At 29.5% G+C, this 12,478-nt stretch overlaps 1 protein-coding gene and 1 long non-coding RNA gene across 5 annotated transcripts; both read right to left on the reverse strand.

The window, feature by feature from the left end:
- Positions 1 to 394: 394 nt before the first annotated feature.
- On the reverse strand, positions 395 to 676 carry LOC111616189. The gene is made up of 2 exons (XR_002755205.1): positions 569 to 676; positions 395 to 487 (listed from the first exon to the last, which is right to left on the reverse strand). It is a non-coding gene; the product is annotated as an uncharacterized LOC111616189 (long non-coding RNA).
- A 531-nt stretch (positions 677 to 1,207) lies between these two features.
- Positions 1,208 to 10,612, reverse strand: LOC111616190. Of its 4 annotated transcripts, none has more exons than XM_023357611.1 (6): positions 9,663 to 10,612; positions 3,638 to 3,769; positions 3,349 to 3,435; positions 3,180 to 3,263; positions 1,714 to 1,767; positions 1,208 to 1,632 (listed from the first exon to the last, which is right to left on the reverse strand). In XM_023357611.1, the coding sequence occupies exons 2-6, from the start codon at positions 3,707 to 3,709 to the stop codon at positions 1,495 to 1,497; spliced, it is 435 nt and encodes a 144-aa protein (XP_023213379.1). In that variant the 5' UTR covers positions 3,710 to 3,769; positions 9,663 to 10,612; the 3' UTR covers positions 1,208 to 1,494. The 4 variants fall into 4 exon arrangements, with proteins under 4 accessions (XP_023213379.1, XP_023213378.1, XP_023213377.1 ...); XM_023357610.1 differs by lacking the exon at positions 9,663 to 10,612 and adding an exon at positions 9,366 to 9,618; XM_023357609.1 differs by lacking the exon at positions 9,663 to 10,612 and adding an exon at positions 9,366 to 9,618 and having other exon boundaries at positions 3,638 to 3,930.
- Positions 10,613 to 12,478: the final 1,866 nt, after the last annotated feature.

Genomic DNA, 12,478 nt, shown 5'->3' on the forward strand with positions numbered 1-12,478 from the left:
TGTACTGTACTGTACATGTTTTTAGTTATAATTTAAAAGATAATTATTACATTATCTCCATTTTCTCATACCTTTGAATATTCCTAATTGTTTATCTAACTTCATAGATTAAATAAATTAAACTTCAGCCAAACTTCGATTTAGCGCCGCCTCTAAAATTAGCACTAAAGCGAGTGTGGGGCGTAACGAGATCTATATGTGAATTTGAGAGTTTGAAAGTCAATTCGATGATATCAATGTCATTCGAGATGAGAAATCTTATATTTAGTAATTCACTAACACTGAAGGGTATTCAATTTAATATTTAAAAGGAATATTCATTCTAGATAATTCACTAGGTTGGCTCTATCTAGAAGGGCGAAGTTTGGCTGTATATAAATGAACAAAAACTTACTTTAGCTTTTGTCGCCAGCGACAAATCTTTAAGTGCATCGCTATATTGATCCTTTTGATTATTCAACTCCAATTCTTGCCTTCCCAACTCTTCCTGTAAGGTAGAATCATTCTTTAAATTAGCACCGTCAGAAATCTTCATTAAGGAACACATTCTTAACAATAAAAATCATACCTTTAACCGCATGATTTCTCTTTCTCTTTCTTCCAACCTTTTAATAACATTCGACTGGAATAAAAAAAAGCATTGTAAATCATCTGTAGAAAATGAAAGTGGAAAATGCGAGATGAGAAAAGTAGAGGTAAAAAGCCAAGCATTGTTTTCCTATTCAAGGTCAAACTTGTCTACTTTTCGCATAATTTCCAACACGGATATAAGTTTAACTTCCAAGAACATGAACGTGTTCGGTCGAAGGTATCTTTCTAATTTTTTAACAAAACGTGTTAAAGTGCCATCGAACTTACACCGTTTCGTAGTAATTGTTTATAAATATTTATTAATTAATAAATTTTAGAAAAAATTATATGTTAAAACACGTAGTTTTTCACTTCTAAATATTGAATATATTCATAAATTAACTTTTTTAAAAATTTAAAAGAGGATATATATATACAGTAATTCGAGCTAACTTTTAAAATGAGATTTTCAATTTATTCATAGAAATTGTAAAAATTTGTATTTAGAAATCAATTTATTTTAAAAAAAAATTACTGACTTTTCGATTTTTAATGTAAATATAATTTCTTCCAATTATATATAAATTCACATATTATTCNTTATAATTTAAAAGATAATTATTACATTATCTCCATTTTCTCATACCTTTGAATATTCCTAATTGTTTATCTAACTTCATAGATTAAATAAATTAAACTTCAGCCAAACTTCGATTTAGCGCCGCCTCTAAAATTAGCACTAAAGCGAGTGTGGGGCGTAACGAGATCTATATGTGAATTTGAGAGTTTGAAAGTCAATTCGATGATATCAATGTCATTCGAGATGAGAAATCTTATATTTAGTAATTCACTAACACTGAAGGGTATTCAATTTAATATTTAAAAGGAATATTCATTCTAGATAATTCACTAGGTTGGCTCTATCTAGAAGGGCGAAGTTTGGCTGTATATAAATGAACAAAAACTTACTTTAGCTTTTGTCGCCAGCGACAAATCTTTAAGTGCATCGCTATATTGATCCTTTTGATTATTCAACTCCAATTCTTGCCTTCCCAACTCTTCCTGTAAGGTAGAATCATTCTTTAAATTAGCACCGTCAGAAATCTTCATTAAGGAACACATTCTTAACAATAAAAATCATACCTTTAACCGCATGATTTCTCTTTCTCTTTCTTCCAACCTTTTAATAACATTCGACTGGAATAAAAAAAAGCATTATAAATCATCTGTAGAAAATGAAAGTGGAAAATGCGAGATGAGAAAAGTAGAGGTAAAAAGCCAAGCATTGTTTTCCTATTCAAGGTCAAACTTGTCTACTTTTCGCATAATTTCCAACACGGATATAAGTTTAACTTCCAAGAACATGAACGTGTTCGGTCGAAGGTATCTTTCTAATTTTTTAACAAAACGTGTTAAAGTGCCATCGAACTTACACCGTTTCGTAGTAATTGTTTATAAATATTTATTAATTAATAAATTTTAGAAAAAATTATATGTTAAAACACGTAGTTTTTCACTTCTAAATATTGAATATATTCATAAATTAACTTTTTTAAAAATTTAAAAGAGGATATATATATACAGTAATTCGAGCTAACTTTTAAAATGAGATTTTCAATTTATTCATAGAAATTGTAAAAATTTGTATTTAGAAATCAATTTATTTTAAAAAAAAATTACTGACTTTTCGATTTTTAATGTAAATATAATTTCTTCCAATTATATATAAATTCATTTTATATAGAAACATGCTGAAGTTTGACTATTTTTTATAGCATGCTTCCTATAGGAAATTGTCAATGAGCATTATTGTAAACTAAAACCATTAAAGAAAGCAATGGTAGAATTTCAATAAACGTGTTCAATCGTTGTATTTTTATAGCCGATTGTTTATAACTCCCTTACAAAAAAAAATCTGAACAGTAAAGAGCAGGTTTTAATGTTTTACAACTCCCATATCCATAAAACGTTCCTTCCATGAGTAAAACACGATTAACAGGATAAAATGATCCTTTTATAATAACTTTTATGAGAGGAAATGTACAGACTGGTACTCAGGCGGTACAATTTCGTGTTATACTGACTCTTATCGCTAAGATTTACTCAAAAATATAACCTTCCCGTTTAAAATTAATGTTATACGCAATTTATCATAATTAAATTCCGATACTTCTAACAAATTTAACATAAAGATATCATCTTGTAAAATATCTTAAGAGTATAATCTGAATATCTATTTATTTAAATATAGATTAATGGTTCCTTTATTTATACACGTCAATTGATAACGTTAAACTTTTTACTTAATTAAATTAAGAATTAGAAAGGCGACAATGTCGATAATATTCTATAAACATAATCCTATCTGTGACAAATTTAGAATTTAATAAATGTGTATTTTTCAGATTATAATCACTAAAATTCAATTAATATTTTAAGGATTTTTAAAGGATTTAATTTAGAAAATAGATTTATATAATTTTATTTACAATTATATAATAAATAAATTCGTAGTAATTAATTTATAAATAAATTCATTGATAAAGTTAATCAATTTTGCATAAAATATATAAAATTTTATTTTATATATTTTAAATTAATTCACTTACACGATCTTCCGTTGACTGTACTTCATTTTCCATTTTTTTTCCGATATTTCCAGGAGAAGCATCTTTTCCATCTTGTTTATGATTCTAAATTTATATTTGAAATTTTTATATATTATATTATATTATAATTAATATAAATTTATTTTATTTTAAGAATAAACTTTAGTACTTTAGTAGTAGCATCTCCATTTAGATGATGGAATTCGGAAGGGACAGATTCGTTTCTCATATCTGATGGACGGTGACTTCTGAGTAACTAAATGAAAAAGAAAAAGAAAATTAAAGCTCAATTGCTTAAATATATTTTTATGTAATTTAAATTAATTTTTCACTTAATATAAATAAACGTTAGAATTTTTTTCCGATTAGTTCTATTATATCTTACAGTTTGGGGAAGAAGCAAATGAAATTGTTTAAAATAGAGAAAAGAAATTATTTTTCATTCCGCTTGCACTTACCCCACGTTTAGTACACTTGAGGAATGCTGTAAAAATGCCATCATGCGACCTATAAGTTCTTGGTGTCCCCATTCTTTGCAACTCTGCATTCAGTTGCAAAACTCAGGACGCATATGCGTTTGGTGTTAGTTCCTACAAGAGAGAAATGAAACAAGATCACCCAAGGACATTACTTGCTGCAGCTGTGTTACCATCAACCACTTGCCCCACCACTGCCTTCAATTTTATTTTTCTTTTTTTGTTAACTCTCCTAGACTAGTGCCTCATCATTCACAGACATAAACATGCAGAAACTAAAGAAAGAAAAATAAAAAGGTTATAATCCTACAGACTTTTTAGTTTAAATCCCGAAAGATCGCAGAAAATTAGCAATTTTTTTTTATTTTAATCTGTAGCAACCCGTTTTGTCGAAGAGTCACTTGAAAAGTAACCTTGTAGAACAGAGTCCACTAAAGAGCGATATCAGTGAAGTAGTAGGCGTTTGAAAAAGTAAAGGGATAAAACTTATGTAGGCTAGGACACGACACGATCTAAAGAGAATGATTAATCGGCTCGATCACCTAAAAATGCCTTAATCCGCCTTAATTAGAAGGTCCGAGTGAATTTTATATCTTGTAACTGAAGTGCTCCAAATTGTGCCACAAGCGAGCAAAGAACACGCTTAGTGATAAACATCACATCATAAACAATAAAGAGTTCAACTTATTCAAAATAATTCAATAAAAGAATTTCCATTCTATTAAACTAATCCTCACAACAATAGAATTAATAGAGATGATCGTTAATAACCTATAATATAATCGATGAGGTCAAAGATCGTATTAAAACGTGACTCGGCATTCCGCTTTACTCTACTTAGACTGCTTTGCACGAGGTCACACTATTACAGTCCCACATTTTGTTCCTGTTTTTAATGGAAGGACATTATTCTGTGGGCGTTTAGGGGGGGGTGTCTGTCCGGGCATTTGGCCTGAAAAATTCTATATTCGTAAAGCGAAGTGAATTTTATCCGACTACGCTTTTTCTAATATAGAACGAAATTTTTCCTTTCGGTTTGTAGTATTTAATGTCTCAAAAAAGCTGAATTTTCATTGCATTTCCTTCCGGCATTTTAATTAATTATATTTTTCACACTTTTATTGATTTTAATGTATATTTCCTTCCTTAAATCAATTTTACTCATGCGTGCAAACTTTGTCATCTTGACCAGAAAAAAATCTTTTCATTCAAAGAATTTGTTTAGAAATATTTATCTTACATTTTCTACACTTATAGAACTGTTTATTATTATAATAAACTCGATTAAGATTATAGAAGAACAATCATAAATATAATAACTTGGCTGTGGCAGAAGTAACCCAATTGTCTACTGATCCGTTCGATTGCCTCCGAGAGATATCCATTGAATTAGTTTTTAATGCAAGGACGTTGCATAAAAAAACAATCTTCGATCAGTAGAAAAAAGTCAAAAGAAACAAATAATAGGCCTCGATATTATCGTAATAAAATCTATATTGTTATAAAACTAGAGATTGCTGTACGAGCCGTGACAGTTTGCTTTTATTTATGGAACACTTTCACGAACAATGCTTCCTAAATTGACTTATCAATTGCATTGTTTTAGTAGAAACATAGTAATTTTACATAATTTCCATTTTTATAACAAAATCCGAGGAAGTACCTAATAAATTATACAGTTAAATATCTTACAAAAAAACAGTTGAATTGAGTTGGAGCTAACTGGCGCCGGATATTTGTCATTTATAATCGAATAATATTTTTAAAAAATAATAATTTAATGATGAAAAATGACTTGAATATGTTGAACAATTTCTTTTATATTTTGTTCTGGTAATTCTAATGTTTTCTGAAGACGTTAAGCTTTGCAAATTGGCTATAATTCTGAAAGCTCGATAGAAATTGTATTATTTTTTAGATTAGAAGAAAACCTCTAACGCAGTTTAAAACCGAAAAAATTCGTAGATTTGCAGGAAAAATCGGGATCATTCGAGCATTTCCTTACCTCATAGCTATGTTTACGCATCGTAGTAGTTTTTATTCTATTTGTGTCAGTTCCAAACATGTACAATATTAAAAAACCATAAGGATTTAAATGTTTCTTCATGGCCGGAGGTTTAAATATAAATATTAGTTATTAAGATGCGGATTTATTAATATTTTATTTATTCTAAAATTGATATCCTAAAGGTTTTTGTCCCGGAGAAACAATTTTAAAATGTGTTTAGAGATGGAATTAGTGGGAAGAGGAAAACCTCCCACCATAATTGCTCTGCGTGCCACATAAAGATTTTCGCAAAATGCAATCTAACCGCAGTTAGTGATGAAACTTGAAATGCATAGTTAAGAAATGAGAACAAAATAATAAAGGATATTTTTTTCTCAGAACTTAAAAGCATTTTTAGTTCAACAACGATTATCTGGCATAATTTCAGTTCCTAAGAGAAGATAGTAACAAAGATAGGGAAGAAGATCAAGAAGCTTACAAGACTATTTTAGTTACAACGAAGAAACTAATTATCTCGATAAATCTTCCTTCTAAATCAATCGTACATTATTACTTATAAATTTAAGAATGATTTAATTATTTATAAATTTATTGATCATCATTTTTTTTAATATTTTCATCAGAATATCATAATAAATTAATGAAGACAGAGTTAACTTGATAATGATGTATTGTTGTTTATAAAATTAATTCGAAGTTAATAATAGAGTTTATATATTTTAATTTGATAAATCACATTAGTTATAATGATTTAATAATGATATAATAAAGAATTTATTGCTGTTTTTAATGATAAACTGAATGAACAAAGTCTCGTTTGAAAGGTATTAAAGGATATAAACATAGAGGAAAGTCATAAAACCATTATTTCTAATAATGATTTTGGAAATTGTATTTAAATATACTTTACTATCCTATTAACAAATAATATAAATTTAAAAACCATTATTCTTTTTTAAATAAGCAAGGGAAAAATCTTGAAATATTCGAAGAAACTATGTATTTTTAATGATATAAATCAATATTGTATTTCGAAAAATGTGGAATTTAAGTTGAAAACATTAATTTTACAATATAAACAATATTTTATGTTTATAATTATATATACTATACTATTAATTTCATACATATATTTTTCTATACGCTTATAATTAATTTGGTATTCTGTCTGAGAACATTTACAGAAAATAATTAATTTTATTATTGCTATTATTTATATTAAAAATCAATGAATTAATATTTATTCTTTATATCAATTATTAAGTGACCTTTTATGACTTAAAAGAAGGAAGCTATTAATTCTTCATCAATATCAAAATTAAAATCAGGTAAATTAAGAGAGTATATGGAAGAATTGTGTTATAATCGTTTATTTTAATTATAAACCATTTATAATTAAGAAAAAAAATTATTTAATGAATTACTGTAATTCTTTACATTGTTTTATTCTAACGAAACAATTTGTGGAGTTTAACTTATTGCTTTAATAAAACGTTCAAATAAATCAAAGTTTATTCAAATCAAATCAAAGATCTCTCGTAAATTTATGATATAAATGAGTAAAACAATTGAAAAGTTTACTATTTATTTTTTTTATATGTTAATGTAAATTAAGTTCTTAATATCTATCTAAACATAATCAATATTTATAGATTAGATCGATAAGAAAAATTTTCAACTGTACCATTCTGATACAAAATCGCATACAAGAAATAGAAAAAGTATTCTTGCACTTAAAATATATTTTGAGAATTTATGCTTGTAATTCTAACAGATTCAGGGATAAATCTGTATTGATTGATAAGCTAAGCTTCTCTGGGAAACCAGAATCTATCCTGCGCCCTCAGAAATTTTCGGGTGGTCTGTCCCAGGACTCCATTTCCTCCCATCCAGCCTATTGTGGTCCTAGACGAACCCACGATTAGTATGATTAAAAAAATTCTCTTTAATGCTCCCATAGGATAGAAAGAGTCAAATTAAAAAAAAAGCACACACAAATATTAAGCGATGTTATTTATTAATACTGCATTTTTGCTATTTTATTTTATATATTCTTAATTAACTCTCTCAATAATCGATAAAAGATGATTTATTCACATTAAAATATGTTTTAATTAAAGAAATGATAAATGAAACATCGTTATTTATTTGCAAATTTTTCTATATTTTCTCGATGAATGTATAATTAAGAAAATATAGAAATTTTTCATTATTTTCCTTAGTTTAAAAAAGTTGAATCACAATAGTTCTAAGTAAAAATGAAATCATAATCTTTAATGATTCTAATAAAGAAAAATTGTAATAATTTGTTTCTTTTCTTATAATTTAATGACTAAATCTGTGAATAATTAATTATAAACAGGTTTAAAGAGACATATTTTTGAATTAAAGAAGCGATTTTCATTTTAGCGTATGCAAATTAAACAAATATATATATATTTTTTTAGAATTTTAAATCGATTGTTTACGTATATATTTTTATTATTAAAGAATTAGTAAACGTGTAAAGTAAATATTCAGTAATTTTCATTACATAATTCTCACGATAACGATAAAAATTGAGGAGATAAACAACAATAAGTTACGCTTTTTGAATAATATTTTTTTTTTTAAAGGCGAGCGTGAAATTTGTTATTCCAAAGCATAAAGAAGGGCGGTGACATCACTTGCATCAGAATATATTTTCTTCTTATCTTCATTCGCAGTATTCGGGGGTTATACAATAATTGATCACGTAATAAAGTTATAATTTTGTTTTTGGAAAAAGCTAACGAGAGAGAGATGAATGAAAAATCGGGAATTATTCTTAATGACCAACAGGTGTAACCGAGCGGGACGGAGAAGAGAATTAATCTTCGTTCTACGTTAACAGGTGTTGTCGAAATCGCTATTTACCATTCGTCTAGTATTTTCATTTAATAATTATGCATAGGTAAGTTCGGGTCAGAGACGTGACCGAAGTTCGGAGACATCTCTGGCAGCGGGCTCGGGTCAGGAAGAGGCAAAAGGGAAAGATAAGATCGCTTTAAATAGAACCACTTCTATATAAACTCGTGACCCTGTCCCTACCGGCGTAGGCGACACCCAAATCCGTGGGAATGCGACCAGACAGACTCGTACCTCTCTAATTGTTTTGTTTTAAGTCTACGGTCGGTTCTTCTACTCGTTTGAAGAGGAAGCAGGGCGAGATGCCCTTCCCCAAAAGGAAACTGTTTTCTAATTCTAGAAACTTAAGCCATCTGGAACTTAAAATGTAAAAGAAAATCCAATTTCTTTTATATTCTAAGATCCAGATGGTTTAGAATGTAAAATTCTAAGAGAAATGAATTCTCTCTCTTATTTTCTACTCATAACTTGATCAGAATATTTTATGCATTTGCTTTACAAATTTAGAATTATTCAAGCATATAATTTAGTTCCGTGTGTCATTTGGTGCAGAAACTTTAGTCTTTTATAATAGTTCAACGTTTATTTTAATTTAGTAGCCAGCATATTTATTATATCGCTCCTATCACGTTGAAAACCGTTATCGAAATGTGTACTTAATGGAGTTCCGATAATACGGAAATTAAGTTCGGAAATCAGTATTAAAATTGTATTCTGGTAGAAAGATCCTAAATTTCTTAAGGGGAAAATAATAAATACTGAAGTTTAAATGGAATTGATGCTTAATTAGAAACGTCAAATGAAAAATCAACTTACTTTAAATGCAGAACAACGACGCTTCTAACTCGAGTAGAAATTTAATGAAGTGGATTAAACAATTTATCTTATCGGAGTATAAAGTATTTAATGCATTTTATACGATAGAGATTACGTCTATGACGAATTCTTTGATAAGTGATATTGGTTACTAAATATTCCGTTATAAATATAACAAAAAGTAGAAATATGTTCGTCTTTAATTACTTTTTGATACTTTAGAACATCCTAACTGCAATGTTAATATTCCCCCCGTGAAAACAAGTTTTAAAAAGACTAAACGACGAAGAAACTCACCTTATGCGGATATGCCACTCGATCGGTGCAGCCTTTAAATCGAAAGCGACACCGATTGTACTTTTCTAGTTGCTAGTTTTGTTCAATGAACTTCACGCTTATTAAAGTCCAAAGATTTAGACTCTGGTCGACTTAGAAACAACACGAAACACTTTATCTCAGCGCGGGATGATGTTTTTAAACGCCTTATATCTTTACGTAGAGTAATCTTCGACAGAGTTATGTGTGGGCCCAGCTCGGCATTTGTAAAGGTAAACCGCTTCCTAGTTATAGAGCGTGAGAAAGGAGGATGCAGATCGTGTTCTCGACACCTTCCGCACTAAAGAGTCAAATCAAAAAAGGTGCTACAACAATTATTCAATTTAGAGTAGTAAAGCGAAGAGAAGGGGTGGTCCCGAGTATTTTCTTTTATCATTTGAACATGAAAAAGAATTATTGTGGCTTTATGATACGTTGTGACATACGAAACCGGTTGTAAGACAGAATATGTATTCCAAGGTATACAGGTGGATTACGGAGGTGTTTAAAGATAGCTAGACATGTGGGAATTCTTGCTAGTGATAATCTTTACCAGTCGAAAAAGATATGCATAAGTCTCAGATTACAAAACTTATATACAATAATCACGAACTATTTAGATACTGTAACATAGGATGTTAGATAATCCATTCGCCTTCGACATCTTCGAGTTCTGAATAAAGCGTGTAATCCACGAATATTTTAAGATTATGTTGATTTATCGAAACATTTATACTGTAAAAAAGTATATTTTTATATCCTTTACATGTTTTATACGCTGGTTCTGAATTTTTTACAAAGTCTCCAAGTATTAATGAATTCAGAACACTTATCGTCTCTAAAATTTTAGTAAGCCTGTTTCTTTAGTTTAAAACATTTCAACTAGATGCAAATTAGTTTCATTGAGAAGATTTCAACATATAAAAGGTTTTTCAATCAAAAACAATAGAAAAGTATCGAATACAATAATAAAACAAACCGTTAAAGGTGCCAGAAGGCGTGATTTAAGGTGCAAACAAAGATTAAGAACGAGAAAGGCGAAGGCGTCGTTCGTCCTACAAATAAACGATTTTTATCTACTTCATGAGACGGTCACGTGTATGAGATAAGACTAATTGGCACGAAGTTCCGAAATGCTGGGATGCGGTTTTTCTTTAATTAAGCCGATGCGACGGCGCGGCTTCTCCACACCCAGACGGGTAGATCCTCACTCTCACCTGCTCGTGTGGGCGGAAAAAATGCCTCTCGGGGTTACATGCCAAAAACGTTGACCCGTCCGTTTAGATCCGACATGATTCATCTGGTTTGGTTTCGACGTGGGTTTTGCTTCCAGAATTATTCATGAGAAAAAAAAGAAGATTGTATTCGAAATTCTTCCATTCCAAGGTATTCGAAAGAAAATTCATGTCTTCTCTCAAAGTTCTAGACATAATTTATTATGACATATGACTTGTATGGTTTTAAATCACGCAGGAATGGAATTTTTATTACTCACAAGTCAATGGAAATATGACTTACTGGAAACAGAGTTTAGGTTTTTGTGGTAAAAAAAATCAATGAAATCTTCTCGATTTTCTTATTTCTGGATATTTCAGGACTTTTATAGAAAAGAGTTTTTAGAAATTATTAAGAAGTATTCATAATTAATTAATTGTGTTCGAATCTGTTTTCGTTTTACGAATTTCATGCTCATCCTTTACGTTACATTTCAATGAGTAGCCACAAAACTATTGGCTTTGTCGGGGAGATAATACGCACATTCAGTAAAGAAGCGTGTGATGCGCCTCTTATCGTGTTTAGGATGGATAAAGGTTGTTGACACGAGGTCGATGCTGCCTTCTGCACTTACATGCTACACTAGGCATATCGCCTCGGTATTTTATCTACCAATAATAACGATAAAAGTTACCATAACGATGTTAGAAAGAAAAATTAGAGCCGTATCTACGTGTATTAACGAAATTAACTTTTGAATTCTTAATTAGAGGAAATTATGCAACTCGAAAGCCTTTCGATAAGACCATACATTTCACTTTTGTCCTTTTCTCCTCATTACGTGACGTAATTTGTTTTCTCGGGATTTGAACTCGGCCTCTTCCTGTAGTCCTTACGATCCATTATCCCTTTCTAGTGGACACTATCAGCAATTATGATCAATTTTTTTACAACCAGCCTCGTAAATTCGCGTTTATAATCCATTTACTGCCTTATTGTCGAGAGAATTGGGAAGTGGCATCACCCGGGGCTTTTTATTTCTTTCGTCGTGTACTAGCATGTCATTGATAACAGGCAATGAAAGAATGGATCTTACCCTTCTATCTTCTCATCTCTACTTAATTATCAAAAGAAGAATAGGAGGTATCGACGTTATTTGTATATGGTACATTTCTAGTTTGTTTAAAGATCTTAATTAAAGTGAAGTCGCGATACTTTACGATGATAAAATTTTCGTGGCATCCAATTAATCTATGAGAACATTTTTTAGTTCGGTTTTTAGTGTAATACTTTTTATATTATAATTTGGGAGTTTAATACTCGTTATTGAGAATTTTTTTTGGATAATAATGATCGATTCGATATCAGATATATAGTTTTTATGCCTCTGCAATCCACAATAGAGATAGGCTAATTGTTATTCTGCTGGCATATATCAGGTCTTAAGTACTTTAGAAATGATTTTATTGGTATTAGATATCATTACAACAAATGTATAGAATAAAATTACGTTTTATATAAAAAGATTAATACGTTTTTATTCTTTAATTGTAGTAAAATTACAATCAACTAGTACAAAATCG

This window comes from Centruroides sculpturatus, unplaced genomic scaffold (genome assembly GCF_000671375.1).
Source record: "Centruroides sculpturatus isolate CEXI.00-Female unplaced genomic scaffold, Cexi_2.0 scaffold3061, whole genome shotgun sequence".
Classification (NCBI taxonomy): Eukaryota; Metazoa; Arthropoda; class Arachnida; order Scorpiones; family Buthidae; genus Centruroides; species Centruroides sculpturatus.